This window comes from Pundamilia nyererei, unplaced genomic scaffold (genome assembly GCF_000239375.1).
Source record: "Pundamilia nyererei isolate P.nyererei 1_Seehausen unplaced genomic scaffold, PunNye1.0 scaffold00476, whole genome shotgun sequence".
NCBI lineage: Eukaryota > Metazoa > Chordata > Actinopteri > Cichliformes > Cichlidae > Pundamilia > Pundamilia nyererei.
The window spans coordinates 184470-205571 of NW_005187877.1; the positions used below are offsets into that span (position 1 = coordinate 184470).

Consider the following 21102-nt stretch of genomic DNA (forward strand, 5'->3'; position numbering starts at 1 on the left):
CTTCTGTTATATCACTGGGTATGAAACAGAGTTAAATTCTATAAACATAATAGGAAAACATATCATCATCATATTCAGTTTCTTTCACCAGCAAACTTATGTTTTACTTATATACTCACCAGCAACTTTGTTAGGTACATTTGTTCTTCTGCTCGGTAACACAATCGTTTAACCAGCCAATCACAGCGCATCAACTCAGTGCATTTAGGCATGGTGTAGATCAGCGGTCCCCAACCCCCAGGCCGTGGACCGATAGTGGTCCATGAGTTGTTTGGTACGGGGCCATGAGACTTGAGGCTCGGGTGTGAAATTTATGGTTTTCGGGGTTTTTATCTTTATTTTTTTATCAGGGACCCAGGGAAATCACTCGGTTTCCCTGGGTCTTTTCTCGTGTGTTATGAATAAATCTTCTTCTTTTTTGGTACTGGTACTGGTTTTATTTTGTTGTATTTATCCGCGACCACTTAAAGGCCGGTCCGTGAAAATATTGTCCAACATACACCGGTCTGGTTGGGGACCGCTGGTGAACATGACCTGCTGAAGTTCAAACTGAGCGACACTAACAAAGTGCCTGCTGAGTGTAGCATAAAATGTCTCAGAGCTGATCACTCAGTATCTGGAAGGGAAGGCTTTTCACAAAATTACTTTCTGCAACAGTGGCATCCAATTACAGTACCACACTTAAATTCAGTGATCCTAGAGGCATGGTCCAATACTATTGTCCATATAGTGTTGCATACAGTTACTATGGTGGAGGCTCATGTTAAACAAGGCCATGGTTTCAAATGATCCAAGCGATAATATCTATGCGTCTGAAGTTCAGGCTTTAAACCGCTAAACACTGACAGTTTTTTCTACCCTTGGCTCTGTATGATGTATTAATATTGTCATCTCAGGCACAGATCTGTTGTGAGGACATCTACGAACCAGAAGAAAGTTGTCATAAAGGAGAGGGAAAGGAAAATTATTTAAAACTGTGAATCATGAACAGCTGCTCTAGCAGATTCCAAGAATAAAAATATAGAGTTGTTTAATATAAGCAGGGAATCTAGAGGATACACGGCTGCCCGTGGAAACACAAATAAATAAGGTTAAGTTTTGAATATTATAATATTAATTATGCTATTATTCCTTACTCTAACCTATGAACAACTAAAAAAAAGTGATAAAGGTACAGTGTCCCAGGATAATTGTGAACTGTCCGGATTTTAGGGAAACATTTCATATTTCTGTGCCAAATAAATTTAGTACAGAAAGTAAGGACATTTGTTTGGTTGATGCTTTGAACAATGCTTCTTGGCAACAAATCTTATGTGGCTGAAAAGCCGGTTTATTCTCCCTTAAATGGTGCTACATTTGTAAGAAAATGTATTTGTAGGTTGAGCAGTCTGTGGGTTGCGTCCATGAAAAAAATTGCCAAATCTTCTCTACCAGTTATTTTGCTATTGAATCTACAAATGCAATTGTTACAAAAAAATTAAAAAGACAAAAGAAGAAAAATCAACCAACCACAAATGTCCTTACTTTTTGTGCTATTTTTTACATCGGAATAAACATACAGGTTCAAAGGAACTCGTGCATCGCATATTCACAGCATGTATTAGAAAAGATCGGCTTTCTTCTTCATGTCATTACGTTTCCAAAGTGGAAGTCTGTCAAATTCTTGAATATCCATTCCAAAGATCTGGAGGAATGATTCTGGGGACAGGTGACGCTGCAAAAAGAAAGCAGGATGAACTAAATGTTTCTGTGCATAAAGCCGCAGAGTAATTCTGTCTGATTATTTCTTAATATAAAGCTCAAACATTACATTTAAGTGAAACTTATAACTATTTTTTTAAGAAAACCATTTAAGCCACACCTCAAGTCTTGTTCTGTCAACATCCCTGGGAAGCTTCACTCGTCCTCTGTTACTAACTGTGAGCATTTCATATGGATAGATCTTGACAAACAAATAAAAACCATTTGAGAACATTTCATTAATTAAATCTACACAACCTCATCAGGTCTTAAAATTTGGTAAATACAACTTAAGATGAAGAAAAATACATAACAAGTTACAGTTTCATTGTTTAACACAAACTAAGCCAAAGTTCAGAAGCAGTGTGTGAAAAATAACAAGTCCACCCTTACTGCTTCCATAGAAATTTAGTGGGTAAGTATTCGCTTGTTAATTGATCATCAACAAATGTGAGAACTTGTTGCATAAAAGCAGATGTTTTGGCAGCTTGCTGGTCTGAAGCATTCAAGTGTGTTAAATGTTTAAGTTCATGGCTGTACAATTAGAAAACATCTCAGGTTTGCAAAGTTGCATCTGAACAAATCACAAGACACCTGGAACAATGTATTGGGCAGATGAAACCAAAGTGGAGATGTCTGGCAATAATGCACTGGGCCATGTTTGGAGCATTTGTTATGGAGCACTTTATATAAAATCAAATGTGAGGCCATCTGTCCAACAACTAAAGCTTGGGCAAAACTGGGTCCATGCAGCAGGACAGTGATCCCAAGCAAAACCCAAATCACAACAGAAAAAGTCATACTTTATCATTACTTTAAGTTATGTTGCTAAACATGGTGTAATGTGTCATGTTGCTGTTCAACTGAGGTTGTATTTACATATTTTCAGGACCTGCTATGGAACCAGACGCTATATCCCTCAGCCGTAAAAGGCCGATGTGGTATTGTCATCACACCACCATGTGGGTGCTGTGGAGACCCAAGTTTGTGATTGCAATAACCCGAGAACAAACCAACTTACTTTTTTGGAATCACACCATAGGTGCATCTACTAAAACTCTCATGTGATATAAGTGTGTTAAAAGACAAATTATATAATAAAATAAAATATAATACTTGCATTTGGTTCCAACAAATTAGGCATAGACACTCCTCTCTCCATTTGTGTTAATGGGTACTGATGGTCATAGATGAGCTACAAAATGAAGCAAACACATGCAATTGGAAAATATCATGACCTGATTGAAGACTTGCTGATTATGTCCAGATAAATGCGAGTAAAGCTGAATATATGCATGATTAAAAAGCGGGTTATGTAGAAATATGAGTTAATAAAGATATATTCACACAATGAGTTAGGCCAGTTCTTCAAAAAAATATGCCACAAACCAAACAGGGAACCAGGACTGACTCGAATACCAACTCCATTCAGTTACTGTCACATACCCTGAAGTCTGAAAGAGAGAGAGTAAATCCCAACAAAGTGTAATTAATTTCATTTTAATGGTAGTTAAAATAGTAATTAACCACATCTGTCTACATGGATACCTCTGCATCTGTCGTCATGGTAGTGGGAGAAATCAGCTGGCCGTGGCTTAGAAAACACATGAAAACAAAATTTTCACAGTATTAATATAATAACCTTTTCTAAAGTGTTTATTTAGCGCCTACATATATCAAATAGAAAAGCATTAAAAATAAATAAACTGTATTTTAATACACACACATATATATATATATATATATATATGTGTGTGTGTGTGTGTGTACAAAATTAAATGTTTGTTTGTAGATGTGTCTCATTTAATTTGACTTTAAAACAAAGCTTAATCAAAGTGTGTCTCTAATTAATTCAGCAATTAGACGAATGTCATGTACCAGGCTTATGCAATCTTTCCAAAGTGAGATTTAAGCATTAGTAACGCGTGTCCTACCGGGCTGAGGCTGTTCCGACCGGGCAAAGAGGATGCTGGGGATGTCGAGGAATTTGGATCTGTGTGAAAGCAGACAGATAAGCTCATCACGAGATGATTTACATTCAGACTGGGATCTTTGCCCGAAATAGACCTACTGAGAAAAATTTACCTTCTCCGGTTCTTAGCTCAACCATTTACTACTAACTATACTGCAAAACTGACTTTAAAATATCTTGTAGTGACTTGAGGTAAAGTTTTATCAAGATCTTAAGGTCTTGATAAAAAGTCGTTTCTTTAGCTTAACTTACAAAGATACAAATGCATACTTTTAAACAACACAATTGAAACTTAAATGTAATTTTGAGTGATTCAAGCATAACTTATACCAGGTTTAAATACTGTACCTTGCTGTTTATAAATCGGGGCCCTCCTGTACACGTTGAAGCTTTCGTCTGCTGTCAGAAAAGAATGCAGTATTAGCAGATGCTTCATTTTTTTCACTACTGCACAGTGGAAACATTAGATTAGTATGAATGTATGTCTCTGGAAGGTGGCTGTCAAACTATTCCACTTTTATTCTCAGTGTTTTAAACAGTTAGTATTAACACTAGCGTCTTGCTTGAAATTGAAAACATCAACCCTCAAAATCAGGAAGCATTTCAAGCTATGAAAAATGCAAAAATGGTTTCCTTAAGGCAGTTAGTTTGTAATCTACCACAACAAAAACACAGACCAGTGACGACTGATCAAAGCTCGGCAGATCTCGTTCGCACACGATAAACTTCACTCAAAGGCACAACGCTGCTATAAATAGCCACAGCTGCACAGGAAGTTGTGTGTGAAGTTGTAAAGAGACTGAAATATTTATTTATCGAATCAATCAAAGCCATTTTAAAATAATTAAACCAGGCAGAATTTAAGTTCTGAATTTTGACCACTAGGTGGCACAGTGTTTCAAAGAATAAAGTGAACCATGCGTGCTAGTTCCAAATAGTTTGTTGGCATTATTTTTGTGTTTCAGACTTCATCCAAATGAAATCCAGTGCTGCGTTCACCATTAAATAATTTGGGTTAATAAGGAATACAAAATGCAATTTAACACACTAATAGAGGAGAAGACTTAAAGAGGGTGGCACAGAAGCAGGGGTCTTACCTTTGCTTTGAGAGGGAAAGGTGTGATATAAAAGAGAAGGAGGGGAAGTGCCAGTGTTGCCACAGAATAAAGAGGAAGAAAGCGGGAACCCTTTGGATTTCGGGAAGTGCAGACAGAAGGAGTTGTGGTGGTAAAACAGAGAACAGCTGAACATGGGATGCATTTCATATCTTTAAACAAGAGTGTTGGTATGCTTCTTTTGTGTTATCTCACCTGGTCGGTGGAAGTGTTGTGGTGATCTGGACGAAGTTGGAGTGTAGCTATGGCGATGATACATTGTAGGAAGTCCGAAAGGCCCTTGGCTTTTAGATTTGGGTACACGTGTTCTTATTTCAAAACTCTCCTGAGAAGAGGAAAACAAAGCCAGCTGAAACTCCACGTGAAAATAAATCGATTTAAAGGGAAGACTGGCTCACACTGTATGATACCAGATTTCATGGTATTTCTGTGCGTCTGTTGTAAGTAAAGTTAATAAAAGTGTGTTTTACCTCTGTGGGTTCAGTTTTGATTTCTGGTGACTAAATCAGACAAAGAAAAGAAGCAAAATCAGCACATTCACTGAATCGCGTAGTTAATTTGAAGGTAACACAACATATGGGTGATTCCATCCCAAATTAGAAAGTTTATACGTTTTCTCCATGTGTTTTATCTTCATTTGTCAGTCTTAGAGGCAATGCTTGACAATGAAAATCTAAAAAACTATAAAAAAAAAAAAATCAAATCCTGAATCCCTTTTAAAACGACTCAGGATCTGTAATTTGGGACAGATACATCTCAAAATATCTGAGTATTGGTTTATTAAAATAAGATTTTTTTCATTTTTAGACTAAGAATTTCATGTTAACAAGTAATCTGTGTTTTATTTTTGCATGACTATGAAATCTGAATGTTTAGAAATACTCACTAATTGTCTTTTGCAATGTCAAGGTTGTTTATTTTAACTAGTGCACACTCTCAAATATGGGACTTGACAGGGCTTCTTCAATTGTTTTCATATTTTAATTAGTCCGTATGAAGACATTTTTCGATGTATATGTCCCAACTACAGATTCTGGTTCATTGTGATGGCAAGTGAGACCAGTGAAAATTTGAGGCTTGTATCTTTAATAGCTTTCGAGAGATTCATGTTCAAACATTGACTCAGATTTCAATGTGAGATAAACACATGAAAGTGGATTGATGGACCATTTTAATGTAAAAATTTAAACTTGAAGCACTCTTGCTTCAAAGCACACTCTAAGGGACAATTCACAAAAATATACATGCTTTTTCTTCTGGTCTGTGGCGCTATTTATCCATCTCGACTGTTCTGATGTTAGCTGCCAAGTTTTGGCTTCTTTTGAATACAACTGAACTAAATGGCAAGCACCAAAAAACATGTTGGAAAACCTCAGCATCGGTGCTTCCACTGATCTAATTTTAAGCAGTTTAATGTAGGAACTCTGACTCCACCTACCAAACTAAAGGAAGCATGCAGTTACCTCACATTACAGCTAAGCTCAGAGAGACGTCATTACTGCTGCCACTGTCATGAGCATCCACCTCCCTGCACAGCATGCTTCCTTCAAGACAGTGAAACAGACTAAATAGATAAATAGCTCCACATTCCACAATAATGACATGCATATTTCATTTTAGGGTGATCTGTCCCTCTAAAGAATTGTTTTTACAATAGATGTTTTTATTTTCTTAGCCAAATACAACTAAACACAAGAATGAGGAAAAACAAGACTTTACTTGGTTAGACTCCTAAATAAAATAAACACACAAACATGTCACTCGACACAAGTTTGAGCATTGGATGAAATTACCTCTGCAGGACTTTTTTGGACTCTTTGGCTGTGTTGTGTGTTTCCTTTCTCATCCAAAGTAGAGGGGTGGTCATTCACAGACTTATAAGATATCATATCAGGATACTCAATATCATATATAGCCTTGACTCTGGGAATTGCTGCTAAGTCTCTGTAATCAATGATCTCATTATCTACTTTGGCCTGGGAGCAGGACAGGGAGGAAAGGAGAGAAGAGGATGCACAAGGAGCAGACACAACAGATTAGGTCTTATGAAAGGTCAAAGGTGTCTTATTACATCATTTCAGGGAGGAATTAAACTTTAATCCCGTGATTTAGGCACATGAGGTGAGCGGATTCCATCAGTCTAGAATAAAATCCAATGTTTTTGTTTTAACATGCAAAATGATTTCCAGGCTTTTGTGCACAGCAGAGGTAGTTTTCTTATATTCTGAAGTGTTTTGGTGGGAGTAAAGTTTATTTCATTTCTGTGGGTGATAAAAAGCTGGGTGGAGGAAACGAATTACACCGAAAGCACCAGTTTTTGTGATCAAAGTCGGTCTGAATGCATTCGAACCCTGATTTTCTCAGTAAATTTATGGATGCATTGACATTCTTTATCATTCAGCCACAACTAAAATCACATTTTGCCTAACAAGCACCAAGAAACTAGTTCCAATCAGTCAAGGTACCACTTGTTGAATTATGTTACTGATTTTAATGTTCTATTTCCCTAAGTGTTCCTCCACATTTCACATCAATATGAATTTTTTTGCAAGGGGGAAACTCCGTCCGTGCGACTCCCCTGTATAAATAAAGGATAGGTCAAACACAGATCAACCCACGGTGAATCACGCACCATAGACGCAAATGCTGGCCTGTGAACTTACACAGATGGTTCGACCTGGGCTGCCAGGAGTGCATGAGCCCGGCCTGGAACAGGAGCTTTCAGATGATGATCTAGTTTGCTGAGAATGGGAGAGAAAAAAATCAAGCAACAGAAAGAGCTACCTTGGAAACGGTACTCTTTTTTTGCTGTCGATTGTGGCTTTTCACATGGCTTTACATCAACGCACACACAAGCGTTATTTTCAGGAATGCAATCCATGGCACACTCAGTGTACAATAGAGGCACTTAACTAAGTAATGTGATTATTTAAGAGATTTCCAGCCAATTTCAATGTGGTTGATGGCAAAAAAAAGTGTGAAGGCGAGCATGCAACACTGCCAACAAAGTTCATTCAGAAGCAATAGCTTATTAAAGGTCCTGCTAATCATTGTGCAATGTAAACAAATCTAATGTAGACTGTGAATCAAATGAAACAAGCTCTGATTTGACCAGCCAGGTGAGCAAAGTGTCTGTCATATTGAATTGTGAAACAAGCACGTGTGGTTAATCTCGAATCACGAGATCGCAGCCTGCTCACTGCAAACCGCAGACCTGCTCGCAGTATTAACCTTCAGTTCATGTTGAGGGAAAAAGAAATCAAGACAGGGCGTTTTAGGTCTCCCGACCTGGGGAGGAATACATCTCGTAAAGAAATCACCTTTTACAGCTGCAGTAAGTCTTTGCTCTGTGAGTTTGTAAAATCACTTATATTTGTTTCAGAAAATGATAGTAAGAATCCTCAAACTGCCTCTAACATGTTTAACAATGAGTAAAAAAAAACCTTACCCTGTAGCTGTCCTCCATTCTGCTGGTTTCTCTGCAATCTGGGTGCCAAATTACTGATCCTGTGAAAGAAGAGACAATTGATTTTTGCAACTTTTACCAAAATGAGAAGACTTTTACCGTTTTTAACCAACAGGACCGTTCTTATGCATTCATCAATGACCAAAAATGCTTCTTGGTCTCGAATAGACCGGCCGTTTATTTAAAGACAGGCTACGATCTCAAACTGACCTTGCACATACATTTCTTCTCCTTCTGTGAACATCCTGTCGCATTGGCTGCATCTTGCACAGCTGGGGTGATAATGTCTGTCCCCAGCCTAAGTCAGATAATGAGGAAGACAAAAGTGGCTCACAGACTGCGTATGTGCAGGAGCTGCATGAAATGAACAGCTGCAGAAATCACATTGCAGTTCACCAGGTTACGTCTGCCCAGCAGTGTAGTTGGACCGCTGACTAAATGAGGTGTTAACAGCCTAGAGTGTGGTCGTTAGAGTGGGAGGACACTTGTTAGGAGTGGGAAATGATAATAGCCATTAAATAGACAGATAACATTCAAAACAGGTGATTAGACCTTTTTAGGAACAGAAAAAGTGGCGGCACACGCGACGCTCCAGGGAAAGAAGTTGCATGAACACTCAGCAAAATTAAAGACAGGCAGCTACGGACTACAAAGAGGAATTTAACAGATTTAAATCTCTGAAGGGCTTCTGAGACTAATGTTTGTAATAAAATGTACTGCAACAGAAAAAGAAACAAAGACTCTTCGCTGAAAGCCGACCTCTCTTACCTCTAAGAGTTTTCCAGTTATAAACTTCTGACATGCTTCACATTTTACCCCAAACTGAATCTGGTAGTCTCTCTCACAGTAGGGAACTCCATCCCTGAAAGATGCACATGACATACTCTTACCCAGCAGTACATGTAGAACTTTTATATCATCATTTTAGCAGCATTCATCATATCATACTCAATTTAGAAATAAAAGATTAAGGAAGCGGAAGACAAAGCATATTGAATGAGTGAGTACATGAATGAGACATTTATATTTACTTGCTGATATATTCTCCGCTCAACGCTTTCCTGCAGGTTTTACACTTGAAGCAGCCTAGGTGCCACTGGCCTCCGAGGGCTAATAGAGCCTGTCCATTCTTGATGTCTCTCCCACAGCCAGTGCAGTCTGAAAACACAACATATACGTTTATACTCAGTGGTCACTTAGAAGGCAGCTGCTCAACTTATTAGACATGCTCAGCTGCTCATTAATGAAAATATCTAATCAGCCAATCACATGACATTTAGCCATGTAGACCTTGGTGAAGACACCCTGCTGAGGTTCAAACCAAGCATCACAGTGAGGAAAGGGTATTTCAGAAACTGTTGATCTGCTAGGATTTTACCACACAACCATCTCTGGGGTTTACAGAGAATGATCTGAATAAGAGAAAACATCCAGAGAGCAGCAGTTCTCTGGATGAAAAATGGCCTTGTTGATGCCAGAGGTCAAAGGGGAATGGCTGGACTGCTTGGCGCTTATAGGAAGGCAACTGTACCTAAAATAATAACTCATTCATTTATATTTGGTATGCTAAAAATAAATACAATGACAATGATGAAAAGTAAGAACAATACCAAAAAAACCAATGTTGGGTCAAAATCCAGAAACTATAAATGTGTGTTAAGATGAGCTTTAAAGAAATGTATTCCATAAACTAGGGGAGGCAACAGAGAATGCCCTGTCCCCTCTGAGCTTCCATTTTTGGGCACCTTAGTGCTGAGTAATGTTTAAACACCACAGGTTACATGAGTGTTGTTGCTGACCATGGCCCTCCCTTCAAGACCTGACTCTACCCATCTTCTGACGGCTGCTTCCAGCAGGAAACACATCAGAGCTCTTATCATTTCACCTGGTTTCTTGAACATGGACAGTAAGTTCACTGTAGTAAAATGACCACAGTCGCTGGCTCTCAATCCAATAGAGCACCTTTGGGATGGAACTGGAAATTCAGATCATGGCTGTGCAGTCTATAAATCTGCAGCAACTGTGTGATGCTCTCATGTCAATATGGACCAACATCTCTGAGGAAAGTTTCCAGCAGCTTGATGAATCTCTGCCATGAGAAAAGCACCTTTCCGCACACTCCTGCGGAGAGATCCTCTTAGTCCAGAGGCTTTGTGAGTCCAAATCCCCGATTTATCCCCCATTTATCTATAATCAGTACACAGATGAGGTCAAGCAGAGGTAAAGAGTTAAGTTTTACTGTATCTCTTGCTTCATACTGGCAGGTTCACAATAGGATGACTGGATTCATGAAGGAAAGTCAACTTAAAGGGTTGTAAAGAAATCCACAACAGCTGCAGGCGGGTATTAGACTGGATTTAGTGACACTGTGTAGCCGTCATAGTGATAAGAAACGTGACATTACCCAGACACAGAAAAGCCTTACAATTGATGATTGATTTCTTTCCCCCTCTTACATGCAGATTTCATGAATGATCCCAAATACTTTTGTTATCCAATTCGTTCTATACAAGCACAGGAGAGTCTGATGTGCTACCTGCAAAACAGTGAAGACTTAAACTTCCTGTTTGCTAACAGATGTTGACCTTGAATGACTCTTGAAGACAGGATAGACTAAATACACAAGCAGCTGGCAGAAGACCCACAGCTGGCCAGTGTTCAATGTATAATCCACTGTCTTATTAAAACTACAAGGGATCAAAACCTTTGATATATTTTTAAAATATTTTGATATGAACACTGCTTAGAGAGTATGCAGGAATGCTCTTACTGCTGGAATAGCTGGTGGCGTTTGGAGACGGCGACACAGGTTCCATACAGCGCTGGCAGAGGCAGTCCCTTCCAATGAAGGTGACACAATTCCCAGCAGGAAAAGGCTGTCTGAGAATCAAAGTAAGAGACACACTTATACCACAGATTTGTAAGACATGTATGTAGAACTAAAACCTCCCAAACATCTTTTTTAAGATTACTTGCAAATGGCGCAAACAAAGCAGGCTGGGTGGTAGGTCTTCCCCAACACCGTAACCACCTCTCCCTCCACAAATTCTCCACAGCTGTTGCAAGCTGTGCCATGACGTCGCTGGAAGTCCAGCGGGCAGAGGTAGTCCCCATTCCTCATGAAGAAGCCACTCTGAGCTAAATCACAGCCACACACTGCACAGAGACACATTCAGAGAAAGATCTGATCAATATTACAATGTTTTATATCAAGACTGTTACAAGTTAGTGATGTATGCTCTATTTAGAGACTTTGCCTGACCCATTTATCTTTAAGTCATTGCAGACATCTTTTTCATCAAAACCCATCAAACCTTTGACCCCACTTTAAGTTGGTCTAAAAAGTAATATTTCTTACTTTTCCCTTTGTCTTTGTGCATTTGTTTACTCTGTTGCCCTTTAGTTTAGTTTTCAGACCATAGCTAACGTAAAGTGTCACCTTCACTCTGGATGTTGTCACAGTAGGAAGTTAATAAAGCATCGGCTATTTCTGCTCCCTGACCCTCTGATTTTTAAGGCTTCCTGAAACATTTCTGTGGTTTTGTGCATTACACACAATGTAAACATTGTGCGTGTGTACTGATCAGCTTCGTGCCAGTTTACAGGCGATATATAGAGTTGTCTGTCTGCTTGTTATTAGTTATTTGATACTGCAGCATCCAACCTGTCCTGCTGCGCCTGCCACAACAGAATGCACACAATGCCAAGGACAGATTTGTGCTGCTCTATTCCTGTCCACCTGCTACTCTCTAACAATGTAAACAAGTTCCAAATTATGCTATTTTGAATTCAACCATCTTTGAACATGTCCCTGCTTCCATGTTCAAAGCAGGAGATTTTTTTTAATCAATAGAAACTTTGTGCAAATTTCTTTAAATTTGCACAAAAATAATAACAGTCCTCCACAAAATATCAACAGCCCTAATTCACTGCATTTTAACAAGGATATTATATTTTACTGGCACCAAGTTGGCGAAAGCTTAACACTGTCCTTGGCCACATAAACAGCTGAAAAATAAATCACACATCTTATACAATCAAACGCTAAACACAACACATCTGATATGACACAAGATTTACTTTAACATAAATATTAACATTCATGTGAAACTACTGGGATAGCTGCTGACCAGAGTTACTACCTCTTTGGCTCACTGCAATATTTTTTCCTGACATTTGAATTTTTGTATGAGATATGTTTACGAAATGAGGTAGTGGTATGATTTTGCAAGCAACAGACTCAAAAAAGACTGACTGAAGAACAATAACAGTAACAGTGTTTGGTTACTTTACTTCAAAATGTCCTGTATTTTAACAGCAATGTGTTGCAGTGTAACACTGATAGACACATTTCTGACAGTCAGACATTGATTCATTCGCCCTGCTCTCTCCGTACTGCAAGCTTCTCTTCTCTGAAAGTCTCTTTGTTTCCCCTGCGCTGTAAACATAGTCACAATGACATGAAAGGACAACAACACTAGAAGCTTGTCAGAGCTTATTAGTGGGGACAATTGCTTGCAGAGGAAGCACTGCATGTTTTCCACGAAGCAGAGTAACACCACTGATTGGCCATTTGACAACCCAGGTGGTTCTCACAATAGACTGCTGAATTACTGGCCTGTTGTCCTCAGGAAAATTGCATCACTGTCTGGTTAGACAAAGCCAGACTGAAATGGAAATGACAATCAGGAACATTGTTATAAACAGATTCCTCTTTCAGCCTAAAACTCGAGTGCTGCGTTACCAGGACAGTAATACCAGTGCAGTGGTGTCCTTCCATCAACACTCACCTTTGCATGTAAAGCAGTTTATGTGGAAGTAGCTGCTCTGAACACGCAGCACCTCTCCTCTGCATGACTCCCCACACCTGAAGCAGCAGATGACCTTCTTCCCTGCTGGAGGGCAGGGGTGGCAGCTATCCTGGGTGTGTAGTACTACATGAACACAAGATATAAATAAATTAGTTAAGTATGGATCAGTCGATTAACTGCTATAGTTTTGCTGCTTTACACTGCTCTTTTTTGTCTATTGTATGCAACAGAGTTGTGCATTGCAGAGTCTTCCATAATTATTTGCAAACTAATATTTGCAACATCATGTTGGTAGAGGAAACTTCCACAGACACAAAAGTCTGTGAACATGTTTAGCAACATAGCATGTTCACATTTGCTAATAAGTGCTTAAGACGAGATGAGGACTGGCCATTTTTTTGCAGGTGTTTTAAAAAGTAATTGGACGAACTAAAATTTTGACCTGTTGATCCAGAATTCATCCTGTGGGGACCATGAATGTCCTCAGATAATTTAAGGCAACTTGCCCAGTACTTGTTAGGACAGTGTACACCAGTGGTTCTCAGACCACTAGTTTAAATGCTCCCATTTATGATCATGTCTTTTTTTTATTATCAACCATTAGCAACAGAACAAAACTGAGTTCAATTTTAGGGAAATAAAGAGTATCATTAAAGGACTTACTTATTTTCTCACAGGTTTCACTCTATTTTCCCACTCTATTTGTCTAGAACCAGTTGGTTAAACCTACAGTAATTCCCTGGAGCCATGCAAACCAGTGAGGTTAAAACACAAAATGTGTCGCTGTGCCCCTCATATGTACACAAATGTACACGCCCACAGTGCCATTACATGACAATCAACATTACTTCATTTTCTAATACAAGTCACTGTAAAGCAATCATCTCTGTCATCATCGTTTTTCATCCATAGGAGGAATTTATCCTGCTCTGCCTGAACAGCTCATAACGTTAATCCTGTCAGCCAGTCAGTTCAGCTTTTACATAACTGAGATAAACATACAACCCAAATCTGAAAGGTTCGGACTCTGTGTAGTATGTAAAACCTGTATTTTATTCACATTAGAACAAAGAAAAATATCAGATGTTTGAACTAAAATATTGCACTATTTCATGAAAGGTATAATATGCATTTTGAATACAATGGTAGCAACATTTTAAAAAGTTGGTATTAAAAAGAAAAGGCTGTAAGAACATTTCTCGACAAAGTATTTAACATGACTGGGTTAAAAGAGCTTCTTAGAGTGGCAGAGCTAATATTCCTCACATAAAATTGTGCACATTTTAAATATTTCATCATATACGTTACACAGCATCATCAAAGGCTTTCAAAAATTTGGAGAAATCTCTGTGCGCACGGGACAAAGCTGGAAAGTATTTGTTTTCTCATGATCTTCAGACACTCAGGCAGCACTGCACTAAAAACAGGCATGATTTTGTTGTGGAAATCACTGCATGGGCTCAGGAACACTTCCAGAAATCACTGTCTGTAAACACAGTCCACTGTGCCATCCACAAATGTACGTAGGCTGAAGGGTGTATTATCCAAAAGCCATTTATGAATATGATCCAAAAAGCTGCCTTCTGAGGGAAATCTAATGTAAAATGAACTGAGGCAAAGCAGAAAACTGTTTTGTGGTCTGATAGATCAAAATCTGTTCTTGGAAAAGTTCTTCTTGGAAGAACACCAAGCAGGGGACCATCCAGACGACGTCTTTTTTAGGGACGGCTTTGCATATTTCAGCAAGACAAAGTTAAACATCTATTACAACAACATGGCTTCATACCACCCTACGTGCAGTCTAGGACTGCGTGGTCTGGACTGCATTTGGCACCACATGAAACAAAAAATACAATAAAGAAGACCCGGCACTGTTGAGCATCTAGAATCCTGTATCAGACAAGAATGGGGCAACGTTACTCCCCCACCCACTGCCACAACTTTTGTTGTAGATATTTTGCTGCCATCAAATTCAACATGAGCTAATATTTTTCTTAAATCAGTACATTTTTTCAGTTTAAACATTTAATATGTTTCTAGGTCCTATTGTGGATAAAATATGGATTTAAGAGACTTGCAGAATCATTGCATTCTCTTTTTATTTACAAGAGAATATTTACTTTTTACACAGCATCCCAGCTTTTTCAGAACTGGGTACATGTGCTTAATTACACATCCACAGACTTTGAATACAGGCTGGCCAGGTGGATATTACCTACCCCACAAAAGTCAGACAACATCATAAAACTTTTTTTCCACCATGGAAACATAAAAATTTTAATGTTACAACACTTTTAGTAGGTATAATGTACAAGAGCAGTGGCCCTTGTGCAAAGTTTTGTCTTATATCTCACTAAAACTCTTAAGATAATTTCTCTTTCTGTATCTTTCTGAATGGCAGCACCAGCGTGCCTGTACAATCTAATCACAGCCTCTTGAAACGTCCTTAATGTGATTATCTAAGGAGAGGGAGGAAAGAATGTGTTGTGTCGAGAGCAGTCTGTCATCCAGTAATCGGACACTCTGCATACAAAGACATAGACACATGAATTTCATTTTTCATATACTGCTGGCAACCAAAAAGTCAACAGTGCTCCATAATACACACACATACACACTCTTATTAAATTCACTAACTGGAAATCTGTCTCAGATACTATTAGTCACACTAATTTCAATGAGCTGGGTCTAAACTTATTTGATTCAAACAGAAAGATTTGTGCAGACTTGAAGGTGAAATGTTTTTTGCACGGGCTTGTGAATGTTACTGAAGTGAGTCAAGCACCGCTGGTATGTGGCTCCGATCTGCCCCGCACCAGGAGAGATTTCTTACTATGGCAACAAGCGACATTTAGGGACCATATCTCAAAGGCTCATTGTACAGACACTATGGTTAAATGTACATTATTTAGCACAACAGTTATGAAAAAGCCTATCAATCAAAAATCTATCCCAATGTTATGGAACAAAACTGAACATAAAAATCTGGAGTGTTAGAGCAGATGGGATGATCCTAGTTGGAATGTAGCCCATCAATTAGGGCATAGGACAGTAACAACTATTGAAACAGGTCTTTGTCCTAGAGCGCCTCAGACATTTGTTAATGACAGAGATGTTCTGCCAGCACGAATTCATGCAATTCACTTGTCTTGAAGTCAGAAATACTTTAAGTTTTGTTCTTGTTGGAAACTAGATGATGGATATATTCAGGTCTAGCTGTACTATTCTGCACTGTGTGGTGTCATCCTGCACTGAAGTATATGCACCCTTTGTGTGCTTTTAATTGTCTTTTTTTAAATGGTAAAACTAAAAAATGATTGAAGCCCTCAGATGGAAAGCTTTTTAATGCCCTCCCACACTTTCTTGATCTCTTCCAGAATCTGAAGCTGATATGTGATATGTGTCAAGTATTAGCAAACGGTAGATTTAGAAAGACAGCAAATGGAGAGAAACCCGAGCCGAACAGCTAATCGCACACAGCCCAGCTATGAAAATCTGTATCTGTGTGTGTGTGTGTGTGTGTGTGTGTGAGAGAGAGGAGTATGGGAGCATCTATTTTTGGTATGCTTAGTTTTTATGTACGTAGGGGGAAGCAAAATGGCATCAGAAGATTTAAACTTCAGTGGTTCTTAGAACTCTATTGTCAAACAAATACATTTCCAAATCAGCTTCGGGACTTCATCCGAGTAACCTTAATGCCTGACTTTGAATTTGTTTTTTAATAACATATAATTTGCACAATAATAAATAATGTGCAAAGGTCTCATTGCCTATCATTTCATCACCGCTCATCATTTTACAAGGAGTCAAACTTTCTTATCATATTTTAAGGTGGTCTTGAACGATAGCTCACCAGGCTTTTTGAAGCTCTTTCAAAGTTTTCCTTTGGACATTGGTTCATTTGTCATTTAAAACTGACCTATGAAACATTGAAAATTCTTTAGCCGAATCTGTGAAAAATGCCAAAGGTAACACAGTTTGACAGGCATGAAGTAGTATTTTTGTATCAGTAAGGTGTCTTGATGCTCAATCATCCAGGTAAGAAATCCCCCAAAAGTTGATCCTTGAATAATGATCAAGGAAATGACCTCCCAGCCCACTGTTCCTTCAGTGGTGCTAGTTTCAGTCATTAATGTACTGTTTATAAGATTGAGGAAACTTGCAGTCAGCTGAGACTGAAGAAGTCACTTGGATGAGTTACGAAACGTTTCTCCCACTGAAAACACAACGTCCACATGGACAGAATTAACTTTTGGCGATATCAGGAAGGTGGTTCCCAAAGAGCTGTTAGCTGGAAATTTGGCATATCAATGTGACCTTAAAAAACATGAGGAAACTGGATAAGTGGAGGACAAAAGAAGATGTTGCAGGCCTAAAACATTATCTAAAAAGTATCTGACAACAGCTCTGATGAAGTGATGAGTCCAAATTAGAGAATTCTGATAATAAAACAGTGTACAACAGCGAGTGTCTCCAGACAGCTGTAAAACCAGTGGTGGTGGAGATCTTGTGAAAATTAATGGAATTATGAATACTGATAAGTAACATCAGATTTTGATCTACCTTCTAATACCATTTGGAAAGCCTCTGAGTGGCAACTGCCTCATTTTTAAGCGTGGAAACGATCCCAAACACACTGCCAACAGTAAAAGCATACAGTACTCGGATAGAAAAACACACAGTGGCCTCCCCAGAGCCCAGACCTCAACATTATTGAAGCAGTGTGGGATCATCTTTAAAGAGCAGTAAAATAGGAAAGCCTACAAAGAGCCAAAAAAGAGCTTTGAAAGTCCTTCAAGAAGCCTGGAGAAACTTTCCTGAAGACTACTTAGATAAATTACGAGAAAACTTGCTTAACAGAGTTCAGGCTGTGTTAAATAATAAAGGTGATTATACCAGGCAATGACTTTCAAGTTCATTAGAATTGTACAAAATCTGTTTTTGCCTTAGCTCAGAGATCTACTTAAGCGACACTTTACTAAACCTAAATAAAACTGTGATGCAGGGAATATTTACATTTCTAATCTGGATTTTTAAGGCTGTTTTTTCATATTCACAGATATTGTAATGTACTACAAATCAAAGTCTTGCAGTGTATTGTGATGCCATCATTATCTTAGGCAGACAGATTTAAAAGCACCCTACCTGCGCTCTATAGAGGCTGTATTAAAGCACTCAGGCTGTGATTCCAACACTACAAAGATGTAAAATCAGTGTAACCCTTCAAATTACTTCAGGTTCAGTAGGAGCAAAGTAGCAATGGGAATTTCTAGAGTAGAGAGCACCATGTGTGAGAATATTATACAAATAACCGCTCATTTAGTTGAATGTCTTTAAATTATTTATAGATGTTTCTTGTTGCTGCTGTGGAAGACAGAATACCGTCACTCTGATAAGAGTCACCTCCACATTTTAGTGCTCCTTGTTGCTGCACAGTGGGCTAATCGCTGCTTAATTCAGAGGTATTTCTGAAATCACATGCTGTTCTTTCCCAACTATGTTCTACTTTTATTGTAACAGTTGTACTTGCACTTTTCACCGTACACTTTTACACATGCACAGTGTCAATCTAGCATAGATGTAGGTGTTCAGTGATAAATCTATCTGAAATGAAAACGTCACATTTCTCATTTTTACTACCAGAACCAAAAGTGTCATCCGGATCCAACTTTGACTCAACACAAATAACATCTCATAAATATAAAAAGACAACCAAAAATATACACAAGGAGACATTTTTCCTTTCTTTGTTACCTATACACAAACACAAACACACGTGAAAATGTCTACCTTTCTGTTTCATGGTTTCTGTTCTTCTGCGCTGAAGTTCACGGCGTGAGTGAGGAGAGGCACTAACTGGACTGCTGGTCCAAGAGAAAGGGGTGGTTCCACAACACAGAGGCCAGGGGTGTGTGTTTGTGTGTGTGTGGTGTGTGTGTGTCAATGACAGAGGACAGCAGGACTGCCATTAAATTCTCTTGTGCTTCTAATCTATGACCTCATCCATACCGAGGGGGAGAGTATGTGAATGTGAGCTCACTGCAACGATGTAATTGTTTCTCTGAAATATAACGCTGCTGCACTTGTGTGTTATTCTGAAGTATTAGTGTTGGGGTTTTCTTTTAGAGGGAAAAACATACAAACTTTTCTATGTCGGCATTACATAAATGATGATCATATATCAGGATTACTTGATTGTTTTCGAAAAACAATCACACTGGTGCAGCAGCTGGGACTGTCAGATCATTCTGGGACTGAACGTTCCTGGGGGATCTCTGCATGCCTGTTTGGCTAATAGTTTATTTTAAATTGGCTCTTGTGTTCAGAAAAGTGCATTTTTGGCACCAAACTCTTATTTTGCTTTTGCGCTTCGCTGCAAAAGCCATGCCTCATTGTCCATTTGCACTGTGAAGCAATGTCCAAATAATTTTGCAGCATTTGTCTGAAACCGAGCAGAGAGCATCGTCCTGTGTACTTCAAAATTTATCCTGCTTCTTCTGTCAGCAGATACATCATCAATAAACACTGATCACCTCGTTCCACTGCCCAGATTTTGTTTCCAGAACTGTTCAAAGTCTGTTTGATGTTTTCTGGCAAAGGCTTCAGATGTTTAACCTGAAACCAACTAATAATTCTGTCATTATACACTTTAGCTGTCTTCTGTGATGTTTCAGGACTTTCTTGTGTTGCTCAATAAACTTCAGCTTCAAGATGTGCACAGCAAGGGTTGTGCAGACTTATGATGACTGAAACTGTGATGCATGCAGTCATCATGAGTGCATGTAGACCTCAACCCTATGGACAATTTGTGAACTACGCTTAAAAGCCGTGTCTGTGCCAAGAAACCAATTGATTTAACTCTACCTATTCTATCAGTCAAATATTCAGCCAGAATTGTGTCAGAAGTTTGTTGATGGATACCAAAAGCATCTGATCCAAGGTACAACTTGCTAAGGGACATTTAACTAAATATTAGTTAGGGGTTTATGTCTGTATCTATAATTTTGACCCAGTATGGATTAGAGAAAACGTTATACCACTTTATAAACTTGAGGGAAATATCAAGCAGCAGCTCATTTTTCAAAAGATACGACCAATAGCTAACACCTAATGAAGTAACGAGTCATTACCTGACAGCTCTGCAGGTATACCTGCCAGCTTTTCACACAGAATGTAGTCGTTAGGGTTGAGGAACGGTAGCTGCTCCATTAAGGACTGCTTTGGAATCAAGTAGAGAACCTCTGCGAGTTGACCGTCTTCAATTATTGACATGCGCCTGACGGAGTTCTTCCTCTTCACCCGGTCCAGAACTATCATGTCGTTGCTGTGGCTGGAGCCGCAGATCTTGCCCAGGTTGCTGAGGTTGAGAAGGCTTGACACGCTCATGTTGTCGAGACTTTCAGCCAAACAGTTCAGGCTGAAGACCGACTGCTGGTTAGAAACCATAAAGCAAACTTGAAGAGGTCAAGCCCTTGTGTGGAATGTCAGGTATTAAATCGACTTTGTGAGTCAGCGTGAGTGTGTGTTGTCCATCAGGCAGTCGCAGACTAACTCCCACCGCACACCCCTTAAGAAGCTTAGTGTATTTTTAGGGTTGATCCTCACAGTAATAGAGGATCTCAGCTCTTGGAAGTCTCTTTCAAGGAACCTCCGTTACTAAAACCTCAGTTTTAGTAACACTGACTTCACACAAGTATGTCAGCATTCAAATCTTACTTTTCTACTCAATTGGGGCAGTTTCTTAAGAAGATTATGAGCTGTATGCCCGTATTTGAAGCTTTGAAAAAAAGGGCCATCCATATCTGTACAAGTCAGTCTGTTTGATGGTTGGACGGATTATGGCTGAACTAAAGGACAGCTGGACACAGACACACATGTACATGTAAATGATATTCACTAACCTTATAACACCGTTTAACCCACCTTACTCATGCCGTCTCAGCTTTGCTATAATCTAACCAGCAGATGAATGAAGCACAACACAAGTGACTGAACAGT

At 39.0% G+C, this 21102-nt stretch overlaps 1 protein-coding gene across 7 annotated transcripts; it reads right to left on the bottom strand.

The window, feature by feature from the left end:
* Positions 1 to 503: 503 nt before the first annotated feature.
* On the bottom strand, positions 504 to 20637 carry LOC102195765 (actin-binding LIM protein 1-like). 7 transcript variants are annotated; one of them, XM_005753897.2, is made up of 21 exons: positions 20235 to 20637; positions 13084 to 13227; positions 11266 to 11449; positions 11064 to 11173; positions 9325 to 9451; positions 9062 to 9155; positions 8504 to 8591; positions 8276 to 8334; positions 8059 to 8115; positions 7491 to 7568; positions 6621 to 6803; positions 5298 to 5327; positions 5023 to 5152; positions 4810 to 4899; positions 4061 to 4108; positions 3675 to 3733; positions 3289 to 3334; positions 3187 to 3194; positions 2861 to 2935; positions 1862 to 1942; positions 504 to 1714 (listed from the first exon to the last, which is right to left on the bottom strand). In XM_005753897.2, the coding sequence occupies exons 1-21, from the start codon at positions 20548 to 20550 to the stop codon at positions 1601 to 1603; spliced, it is 2121 nt and encodes a 706-aa protein (XP_005753954.1). In that variant the 5' UTR covers positions 20551 to 20637; the 3' UTR covers positions 504 to 1600. The 7 variants fall into 7 exon arrangements, with proteins under 7 accessions (XP_005753954.1, XP_005753953.1, XP_013771590.1 ...); XM_005753896.2 differs by having other exon boundaries at positions 4061 to 4111; XM_013916136.1 differs by lacking the exon at positions 20235 to 20637 and adding an exon at positions 18895 to 18981 and having other exon boundaries at positions 4061 to 4111.
* Between the last annotated feature and the right edge of the window lie 465 nt (positions 20638 to 21102).

Excerpts from the sequence above, each read along its gene's own strand:
- LOC102195765 (XM_005753896.2), bottom strand. The coding sequence starts at position 20,550 with ATGGTTTCTAACCAGCAGTCGGTCTTCAGCCTGAACTGTTTGGCTGAA. Across the intron at positions 8,335-8,503 it reads AGAAGAAATGTATGTGCAAG|GATCAGTAATTTGGCACCCA; the intron begins GTCAGTTTGAGA and ends CTTCTTTCACAG. Across the intron at positions 4,900-5,022 it reads ACAACACTTCCACCGACCAG|GGTTCCCGCTTTCTTCCTCT; the intron begins GTGAGATAACAC and ends CGAAATCCAAAG.